Source organism: Branchiostoma belcheri, unplaced genomic scaffold (genome assembly GCF_001625305.1).
Source record: "Branchiostoma belcheri isolate BF01 breed outbred unplaced genomic scaffold, Haploidv18h27 scaffold104, whole genome shotgun sequence".
NCBI classification, from domain to species: Eukaryota; Metazoa; Chordata; class Leptocardii; order Amphioxiformes; family Branchiostomatidae; genus Branchiostoma; species Branchiostoma belcheri.
The window spans coordinates 226745-237987 of record NW_017802425.1 but is presented as its reverse complement, the minus strand read 5'-3'; the positions used below and the strand labels follow the sequence as shown (position 1 = coordinate 237987).

General features: G+C 41.2%; 2 protein-coding genes across 3 annotated transcripts in view; one reads left to right on the top strand and one right to left on the bottom strand.

Annotated features, from left to right (window-relative positions):
- Positions 1 to 200: 200 nt before the first annotated feature.
- On the bottom strand, positions 201 to 11243 carry LOC109476339. 2 transcript variants are annotated; one of them, XM_019777269.1, is made up of 2 exons: positions 10814 to 11243; positions 201 to 1403 (listed from the first exon to the last, which is right to left on the bottom strand). In XM_019777269.1, exons 1-2 carry the CDS (start codon positions 11039 to 11041, stop codon positions 1266 to 1268), a joined length of 366 nt encoding a protein of 121 aa, XP_019632828.1. In that variant the 5' UTR covers positions 11042 to 11243; the 3' UTR covers positions 201 to 1265. The 2 variants fall into 2 exon arrangements, with proteins under 2 accessions (XP_019632828.1, XP_019632835.1); XM_019777276.1 differs by lacking the exon at positions 10814 to 11243 and adding an exon at positions 3128 to 4086 and having other exon boundaries at positions 1103 to 1403.
- The window catches only part of LOC109476304 (neurocalcin homolog), a 24683-nt gene continuing 16515 nt past the window's right edge, over positions 3076 to 11243 (top strand). Inside the window, exon 1 of the mRNA XM_019777229.1 lies at positions 3076 to 3088. The gene's annotated coding sequence lies outside the window, so the exon portion shown is untranslated. The remainder of the gene's footprint in view (positions 3089 to 11243) is intronic.

The window sequence follows — 11243 nt, the reverse complement described above, 5'->3', positions numbered from 1 at the left end:
GCCGTCTACCATATACATGTACGCCATTCTGAGCACTTGACTTTGATGTTATTCTCTGACAATGAAGTTTCATTATGCATCATCAGAAATCAGCTCTAATAAGAGCAGATTTTGTCTCATTTATGAGTACTAGTAACTTATTTTTAGCTTCTTTTGAATCTGTTTCAACTGGTGTCTTTGAGGTGCGAGAAGTAAGAATGACCTTGAAAATAGGCCTGAAATTTTATCTCGATATTGCTCTACAGTAACATTATTATACAAACACCATTTTGATTTCTTTTCAATAGCTTGCTTTGTAGTGGGGATTAGCACATGATAAAATGCAGTATTCAAGTCAAACTAAATAGTCTAAGAATTGTTCTCTTTCAGGTGTTTTGTTACCTGGAGCCCACCTGTCTGAGGGGAACACTAATTCAGGTGTGCTCAGTAATAGGATTACTGCAGACACCCTCACCTATAAGGTTAACTATGTCAGGTATGTCACGACTGTGGAGATAATCTCTCCTGGGCTGAACTTCAAAGTCCATTACTGCATGGGGCGTGATCACAATCAGAGGAACAAAAAAGTTACAAATTACACTGCATTGGTTTATCATCAATCACAGTACCAATACAGGGTATAAAACGTACCCGTTGATAACGGATACAAAAAGTTAAGGAAGTAAAACTAAATTTCCTGCAGAACATTCATTGTTTGAGTTTCATCATTATACTGTGAAAGTTATGAAGATTTAGCACTGAATCTCTTTCATCCTCTTTCATTTTGCGAAGATTAGAGCCAGACAACAGAGCAGACAAGTCATGACTACAATTTGAACATAGAAACTCTGAGATTGGCGTGTAGGAGTGTGAACTTGCAATCCTTAAACTTGTTTAGAACAGGTGTGTTCTTGTGCTAACATCCCTTTTACAACTGAGTACTCTGAGTGCTTTTCGAGTTATGATGACAGGAGCTAGGAATTTAAGCAGACAAAGACTTCTTTGACACAGAGACATGTTGCTGTTAATCAATATGTCAAGTTGCTGTCAGTCAAGTTAGCTCAGCCAGCATGCTTAAGAGAGTCGTGACCAAAGATATCAAAAGTCGTGACCAAAGATATCAAAAGTTGTGACCAGAGACAGTCGTGATCAAACACCGAGGGACCTGCCAGGGATTTGAACCCAGAACCTTCACTTACTGGTATCTATATTCTGATGACTCAACAACCCTAACCACAAGACCACCTTGCCACTTTATTATATTTCAAACTAAATATAATTCAAACTTAATATGAAAACTTGTCCAGTAAGTAATATCTTACCTTTGCCCTGTCATTCAGGTTTGCTCCAAGTTCAAGTAATCGCTCTGCTACCACCAACTTGTTCTCCCGCACTGCAATCATCAAAGGGGTCACCCCTGTCTCCTGAAATTAATAAAGGTTATCATAGTGACTTAATTTGAGGTAGAACCTTTCTTTGGCAGCAATTGATTCAAGTTAAATTTTGCTTGTCATAAATAGAATTTTGACATACACAGTATAATATATGATAAAAAGTAACAAGCTTTTCACAAGGGTGGTATATGGACCATCTCTGGCAAATGGATACTGCCTGGCCAACTTGATACTCAGTCTTTTTCCACCCTAGGGTGTTCTTGGAGATAAAAATATATAAGGTTTGTAAGCTCCATGAAGGAGGGCAACTTCTCAATGGTGCACATTATTATATATAACTCAAGAGCCTTTCATTTTGACAAATGTATTTGAATTTTGGTTGAGTGGTTGCAGTTATTGAGGTCCCAAATTAACATTTTTATTTTGTTTATTTTAGCTCGTGGTAATGTTACCAGATGTACCAGATTTATGGGTATATCATAGGTACAGTATTAGTAATACTGTACCTATGATATATAATTACTAAGTTGTAGAAGACCTTATGCCATGGAAGTCACTGTAGTTTTGTTGTGTCATTGAAAGTTTCTGTATAATGACTAATTCACAGAATGCATATCTACCGTACGGAAAAACATTGTGACATTACCAGATGTCTGTGTTTAGCCAAGGGTCATATCTACCCACTTCCCACTGAGGCAATAACTCTTGAAAGCATAATAAATACCATCCAGATAATACCTGGGCTACTTTCATTCAAATGCTTCTAGGATATCATACTTCTATTTCCTAAGACACAAAAGTGTCCAATATCATAAATCATGTTATATCCACATTCAGAAAGTACTTACTAGTACATGTACAAGGGAAGAGCTTTCTTATTGTAGTTCTAAATTACCTCAAGGTACCAAAAAATGCCATTCATTTTCTTTTAAGATAAAAGCCTGGATACAACTAGACTCTGGTTCACAATATCATCATTTGTTGAAGGAATATGAAAGTCTAATCTTAGCAAAGAAGCCTATTGTAGCATTTTCTTGGAACAATTAATAATATGTGACATCAAGTCTATATAGTTTTAAAATGTTGTGTCGAAAAATTTTAAGACATCGTCTACAACAGGCAAAATTCGGATACAACATTGACCAAGCACAATATATCATCTACTACAGTATTTAGTTGTAATTATGTCCAGTTTCAAGATTCTCTTATGTGAACAACATCAATCAAATCTTCACTTTTCTTTCATTTAGTAATACTACAATGTATTACTGACAGCTGCCAAATATATTTTGCTTTTGTAGATGTTATATCCATGAGGGAAGTAAATAAATTATTCTCTTCATAAAATATATGACAAATTAATGATGATTATTTTTTGGCAAATTAACGCTAGTCACTTTATGTAATTTTCAAGTCCTACTGTTCATGCATCCAACTGTGACATTCTGAGGAGACAGACAATTTGGTCCATTCAGACGTTACTTTGTACATGTACAAGTGTTTTACACTTTGTGCTCAGCTGAACACCTGTAATTCCACCTGTGTTTTAAATTTATTTTCTATGATATAAATTATAAATAAAGTATTGAACCCTCTTGAAATAAGCTAGCCTAAGACTTCAGATAATTGAGAAAATTAATTGCCCCGTTCTCCCCCCTAAAGTACAAGACGCAGTGCAAACTCTACCCGTGTGAACGTCGCAGGTGAGACGACAGGTAACGTTTAACATCACCCATTCATTTACATGTACATACTTCCTCCGTTGTGTGGATCTCCGGGTCTCCCTTCCCGAGCCCTCTCAGGACTTGTTCCACGGCCACCCATTCTCCCTTCTGACTGTAGAGAAGGACCCTGGATCCGACGGGAACGGCCGAGGTCGAGCCGGAGCTGACCGAAGTCGAGTCTCCCCCTCCCTGAGTGGCACCGGTGGGAGACTCCTCACCCTTGTCGGACATGGTCACGGTTCGCCCCGCAGGGCTTGCTCCGTAGTCGCGGTAAACTCACTCGATACAATTCCTGGTAGTCGTGCCTAGAACGCTGTAAGTTTAGTTGTGCAGTTACAGTAGACCATCTCGCTGACTTAACACGCCAAAGGTCGGCCCATGTGGTCAGTTCCTCTACAGTCCCTCCACATCGTCATCCCTCCATCTTGCCGGTTTCTGAGTGTTTCTTGGCAGACTCTGGTGATGAAAGTTGTCTGTCCTGTAGTCACGTCACTTGATTCAGCCGATAAAACTCGGCACCAAACTTCACAACTGGATCAACAAATTAGTAAGTTTCCAGCGGTCTCGCGTCTTGGTTCCTTCTCTTCAAAACCCTAACTAACCAGAAACCGGCGCCATGCTTGGTAGAGTTTTCCGGAGCGTGTGTTCAGTCCCTTCGCGACGGTTCCTGTGCCGGACGGTCCCATTGCGGAATTATGCATGAGGCTGTTTCTTTGCATGGGGTGTGCGCATTGTTTGCTTGCGTAAACGCGGGGGGTGACTAAGGACAGAACAAAACAAACTCTATGATGTCGTCACTAGCTGGGGGAAATGTCAAGGGAATTATACTGGCGGGGTTTATGTTTTATATGCGATAACAAATTCATTTGGAATGGAATATGGATTTATTTAAATTATTCGGTATCCTAAAAATGTAGAAACAGGATCAAACAGCCTTTTAACAGGGCCGCCATATGCATGAACGATGAAGATAATACCATTACGAAGTTGTCGACAACTCCGTGAACTATCGGTAACTTAGATTTCTATGTAAAGCTGAAAATACGCTTTACACAAATTTAGATTATGATATCCCCACAGCCTCCTCTGCACCTGTCAAACCTGTAAGGCCATGTGAGGTCCCTCTCCCATGAAAAACGACCAGGGGGATAAATTTACCTGGCGTTATAGAGTGTTTATTAAGTTCAACAACACAGTTTCTGAAGGAAATGCTTATATATCAACAAACAGGTTTAGTTGTTGACATTTTTCTTTACAAGCCATCTGGGTCTCTCAGAGTACCCTCGCTGAAATACTCGTCCTCTTTATTCGGTGCACGAACGGAAAACAAGGATCTTTTTGTTTGCCTGCAAACTGCCAAACACAGGAATTCTCCCCCAGGGTAAAAGTCAAAGTAAACCTGTGGAACGGGTTGGTTCCGCCCATTGTGGCAGAGTGGATCTCATTGGTCACGAGGAGAACCCCGTCCGGATCCGGACGTTGCCATGACAATAAAGGAAACTCCACGAAGATCGCCTGATGTACATGTATGAACCAAGGAGGACGCACGAAATATGCAACTATCACTAATCTCCAAGCAGATCCTACGGTGGCAAGGCAGTTGGCCAAGAAGTGACCAGTACCTTCGATGGCTAAAGGTCACTGCTTGACCAATGGTTACTGTCCGGGCACTGTAGGATCTGTTTGGAGACTGTCACAGCAACAGATCATTGGGGATCCTCGGAGTCATTCTGGGATGAGAGCGAGTCAGAAAAAGGTTCAATCTGCAAACGTTGCGTTTTCTATCGTAACATTTTTTTTAATTAGGAGGTTTTCTTTTTCGTCAAAAGAAATGAACCGTTAATGTAGATGCCGTTAGAGTTTGCGAGTGTGGTCCTGCTGGTAATGTATAATCGATGACTTATAAACTTTAATGGCGCATATCCCTAAATTTCGAGGCATATTTCATAATCATATTTATCGAAGTCTAGCATTCTTAGATCTAAGAACATGGAGAGCAGGATGTACCAAATCCTCCGAAATTCGCTCCGCCCATACTTTTTTGACATTTTTTGTCACAAGACAGCAAAAGCCACTACCTCAAGCCAATTTACAAATATATTGTCCTTGCCCTTTGACAGCTTTGTCCAATCCCTGCCCTGTACGCACAGCTTACGAGTTATGGATGCCAAATGACTTCGTCATCACTTACATCGTTTGTATTGGTGGGTAACTTATTACTCGATTGTCGGTCTGATAAACCATGGATGCCTTGATTATAATTTCAAAAAATAAATTTGACCAAAAATAATCAGTGTTTGTTATCAGCTCAATTCTGATATAAAAGGGATCAAAGCCTCAATAGCAAAATTGTGTGTGTGTGTGTGTGTGTGTTTTAATAATTAGAGTCACAGGTTATTTCTCTTTCATATAAAGATCTAACTTTGTGAACAACAGTAATTTACGATGTCCCGGTGCTAAAAGCATTCCATAGAATTTAGCGTGACAGTGTTTAATACAGCGGAAACCGGACAAAGTATCAACCATTAGACATTAAGAGTGTAAATCAAATTTAGCGACAGAAGAGTACTATGATGGAGGGGGCGTTACACAGGGAGGAGTCACCTGGTAACAGGGTACACATAAACATGTGACGTCCCATGAACGCCTACCCTCAGAACTACATGTATATATAGAAACTAAATCAGTGAGCGAACGAAAATCACGACTGCAATTCAGATTTGTCAGAATTCTGCCATATTCTGTCACTAACACGGAGAAAGAGACTTTGACAAGTCAGCAGCATATGGTTGCTATAGCCACATCGGGACTGTCAAATGGCTACTGAAACACAATCTCTTTACCATATAATGTAAGGTAACGTGTGATGTTAAATACATATTTCTGGTAACTATGCTTGACGAATATATGGTGATATACGTCACACTCTACTTCAGAAATTGCATATTGAAAAGGCATCGGTTCGCTTGTTCTCCCTCCCACTGTGGTCACCTAGCAACAGCTGACGCAGAGGATGTCCAATCACAATACCTCAGAAATTATTCTTTCGACATCATTCATTAATAGATTGATAAACGATGCAGATATGACACTGGGATATGGGGAACAACCATGAAGCTCTAACTACTACTCCTATTAAGGATTCATTTATTCATCACCCATTCAAGGAGGGTTGAGACGACAATACTTAATTGATGCTTAAGCTTGCGCTTGATGTACAATAAACTCAACTTGTCAGTTTAGTTAGGTAGGAGTAGAACTACCCTGGAGTAGAATTCTATAAGAAAGTGCAAGCTTATAAGACAGTAAATATATCAACTGATGTCGCAACCCGGAAGGGGTGCGTGATTGAAACTTTGCAATCGTACACAACATTTGACATTGTCCCTTCGCTGACGATGTAAACACCACCCAGTAAAAACAGCTCACGCGAATGTCCACATACTTAGTGTCCCCGGCGGTCCCCGCTATTGTCCGCCCGGCTAGGCAGTCACAGAGTGCTAACGAGAGGTAAAAGCCCGTGTCGCCGGGCTTTAATATTTTATGAGCACCTTTCTGCTGATGCTTTGTATGATTTCGCACACCTATGTGGATTTAAGAAGCGTTAATGTATAGGAGGTACGACGTTCGGTGTACAACTTGTCGGTAGTGGGGGAGGACTGGGTATTAATTATTGTATCAGCGAAATCATACCGAATGTAAACATGTCACGTTTCTGTGATGTGAGTTAAAGGTTTCAGAGTTTATGTCTGGAATTAGTTAGTTTCAAAAGATACAAACATCCGTAGCTCTAGCACATTGCCCCAACATTCAAGAACAAACATGCAACAATGACGTTTGTTTAAAACGAAATGTAATCTTATCTCTGAAAAACTTTGGAACTGTTGTGCGTCGTCGAGGTTACCTGTGCTACACAAATTAAATGATCCATTTGTTCGTACGTTTGTTTGTTTGTTTGTTTGTTTGTTTATGTTTTGTCTTTTTTTCTGTTAGGTTGGCTGAGCAGACGCTTCCCAACGCAACCTATGGAAATCTAGGACAAAAGGAGGAAACGGACATGGGTAATGTCTAACTCTAGGTCTACACCTAGCTGTCTGAGATGGCGGTGCTTGCATCGTCTCTCTGCTTCGAGGTTGAAACAGAGCTCTTGTTTGGCGTAGGAGCCAATTTGTTTGAGAGTTTGGAAGAGAATTATTCATAAAATTAAAGTGTGATTGATCGTCATGATTTTTGGTTGTTGGTTGTACATGTATACAGCTTAAATGGTGATTGAGAAAATGAAATATTTGTTATTCAAATGAAAACTTTGCGTCATTGATGAAGAAATCATGCAGCCACATTCTATGATAGTACTTGCAAACACTGACAAACGCAATGTATGTAACTGAGACAAACAGGTAGATATAAATTATATAAAACAACTGACTAACAAAACCATTCAAGACTCTAAACTGTGTATGTGATAAGTGTTTTCCCGAATATTTGCTTAGTCGCGATTGGCATCCGGTGTAACTATCAGAAAAAAATTGCACAAGCTACGCCCAAAGTTCTGACTCTAACGTTGCCATCCATCTGTAGGCTCTGAGCGGTAATCTCACAGAAAAAAGAATTTTCATCGTTTTAGTATATTATAATTAGATACAAGTTTTGCACAAACCTTGTAGTCGGACATTCTGGACTGCCCATTTGCGACGTGGGGCTTAAATGAAATATCGGTAGTCGATATTTGAGTGCGAAGGTAAAAGTACAAAGTGACAAGAGGGTACTTGTTCATTCAGTAAACCTTACAGAAGGCAAAAACAACAGCCGTGGCGAAGGAACTGTCAAAGTCCTTAGGCGCAAAATGCTTTCCGGAATTAAAACTACAGTTTGTCGAAAGTCCTTTAAAACGAGATGTAAGAAGATTTTCCCAACGTGCAAAGAATGGGGGCCGGGATTCTCTGCGAGGGGACAAGGGGGTGTGGTGTTGGAGGGGGGGGGGTGTCCGCCACAGATGCCACCTGTTACATTACAGAAGCGCCACACAGCAATAGTGTATGCACACTGCATCTATACAAATAGTATGCTGGTGCTTTCCCTGTAGACCTTCCGTGAGAGTAAACTTCCATGTATTTGGATGGAAATGATCAAGGGCCTTATTTGCGTCATCAATGAGAAAACTACACAATGAATGAATCTTAATTGCATATTCCTGCCCTGGTGGGCTAAATGCGAAGATAAGGGTTTCGGAAGTCTTGTTTGTGTACGTCGAAAATGCCATAATTCGGTTCCAGGACATGTTTTCAGAAAGTCATAGTTGGCAGAAGTATTCAGGGCACAGTTGGTAAAAGTTACATGATATGTTTTATTGCTATATCTTTTTTCTCTGTTGTTTAGCATACATTGTACGGTGGCTACACAAGTTGCCAAGGAGAATTGACATATGAGAGGCAATGGGAAAACAAAACAAATTGTGCATTCCTTCACGGTCGCAGAACACAGTATTAATATTAATGGCCAACCCCGGAGAAAATTCTCGAAGCCTGATTCGAAAGCCTTGTGTGAGAGGTAGCCAGTAGTAAACTCTGCTGTGTGGTTTAGAAATTATATCGGCTTTCAGACTGGATGATTTGGATTATAAAGGTTTCGTGTATAACTGTGCGGCATTGCACAACTTCATTCCAGACTAGAGTGAACCGGCTGCAGTTCAGTTAACCTCCGCAGGGCGTCATATAAAAGAGGGCCTCAGGCAAACGCGAAAAACTTTTTCATGTACCATGAACTAAAGGTATTTCTCTTGGGCACCCTACTATAATGTTTACCGCATCGAAGTGAGTCACCTTGGGGTCCTAAACCATGGCATCAAACTATAGAAATCCCCATAGGTCGAAAACTGTGTTCTGCCGAGGGGAGGGAGGGGAGGGGGGTTAATAGCCCTGACAACAATCCCTGACAACAATCATATCTGAACTGTGCAGCAGTGGATTTTTACACTTGAATATTGTCGTTTCCTCCACAACAACCCCAGCAAAAAAGAATTATTGATGACAACTGAAGTCAGTGCAGTCTAGCCATCTCGTAGGTAGAAATACGACCCAACCTGCTTCATGCCTTTTTCCATGGCTTAAGCCATTCAGACTCATGACGTAAAGACTAAATACCTCCTAATCCGCTGTTCAGAGATTAACGCACGCTCTTAAGTGGACGGCTCTTAGGCGCTACTAATACGAAATGGTGTGGCCATGTATCTTTTATGCCAGCTCCACAAATGCTACAGTTTGTTGAAAGAAACTGTCTCGAGACTTATGCCACAAAATGTTAGCAACAACAAAGTTATGCACTGTCTATATTATTTTTACACGCTCACAGGTCTACTATATTGCGTTTGGATGTGTTTATCTTTTGAGGAAACAGAACAGTGTGTCTCTAATGGCACAGACAATCTTTGTTTTTTTGGCAAGTACAACATAGACAAATTGAGTGTTAAATCGGATTATCTTGATTGTTTCCTGTGAGTTTAGCTAAAAAGAGGTTTGATTTTCCCAAGGACGTAAAAGTCTGGGTGCACGTGAAGCAATTTGAACTGCAGACAAGCACCTGTCTCAAAGTGAGGCGAAGTGTGTTCGCCGAAGTTTGGACTAGCCTTTTACACACCTTGGAGTTTCTGGTCGGAGCGGAGTCTATTGTAGGGCCGGTCCATGAATTCAGACCTTCTTAAGTTAGGCTGACCACAGATATGCGTAAACACGCACACGCACACACACACACATACACACACACATACACACGCTCACACTCACCCTCATCCACATGTAACGTTATGGTGTAGTTTCATAACACCAGATTTCATATGTTAGCGGCAGTTAGCCTGACTAACTAATAGTGGAGGTATTTTGTCACGTATTTTGTGTTGCTGCCCTAAACTGCCTTTTCCGCTATAACCTGGCGTAAAAAAAGAGACGTATCGGGTTTCGTATATTCAGCTAAAAGTATGATCCCGCAGGTTAGGGTGTAGCCTGGAATGTGGGTGTTTCTTCGATACATTTTCCTTTGTGCAGCAGTAGTTTCAATAAACAGAAATAGCATGTATGAGGCGGGACCATCCGTCCCAATAAATGCCTTTGATCTATACATCTACAAGTTACAAGTTGTCCAATGCATATAGGTCTACCGCATTTCCCCGTACTGTTGTGTCAACCGAAGAAATAAAGTTAAGCCAGTAACGTCACAAACTTTCCAAATCATGCACAAGTTTCTTACTTTAATGGGCAATCCGTGACAAGCACCTAGAGGGTAATAAAAGGAGGCTTCCAAAACTTTGGAAGACGTAAATCATTTTCGAAAATAAAACTTCCATTATACTTCGCGGAAGCAACAGTATACATACGCATGCTAATGTGATGCAGAAGCAAGTAGGTAGCAGACGTACAGGCATCATAACATTTATTGCCCTTGTGCTACAGCTACTATGTCAAGCATTTATCACATACTCTATAACTCTCTGTATGCGGGTATTCAGCAGTACGAGTTGTGTTCCAACTGATCATGACAACCCCCGCACTCCTCGACCTTAACCCTGGTACATTTGGATGGGCGAACTGTACCTGGGTTAATCCCTTATTTGAAGATAAACGAAGCCTTATTGTTTTGTATATTTAACCTACAGGCTAGCCATACTCGAAGCACGTCAAGGCAACAAACTTCAAACATTGATGGTAAACACGTTAAGGCGCTTACCTCTTGTTCCTTGAGGTTTTCGGTCATGTTCCTCCATTTCTTCATGGGATCATTGACGTCTTCTGAGGAGGAGGAAGTCCCCGACCCGACACTGACCGTAGACTCTTGACTCTTCAGAATCTGCCTGGGGAGAGGCCATCGCGAGCTGGCCCGCGGAGGCGCGGCGGCCGCCCCGGTGTCCTGGTCCAGGCTGTCCCGTGACGACTTACGACTGTTGTCGTCCGACATGGCTTCACGAGTTGTTCCTCATGCGTGCTTACGACGACTTCTTACTCTGAAGTACAAACAAAGAAGTGGAAACCGTTCAAACGATGATGGCTACGTGACATTTAGGCCACGGTGACTCTCCGATAATCACCACCTAACAGCGCAGGCATGTAAACTACAGCGTTGGTACCTGTTGGTCCTTGTTGTGCGACGTTATGCCAAG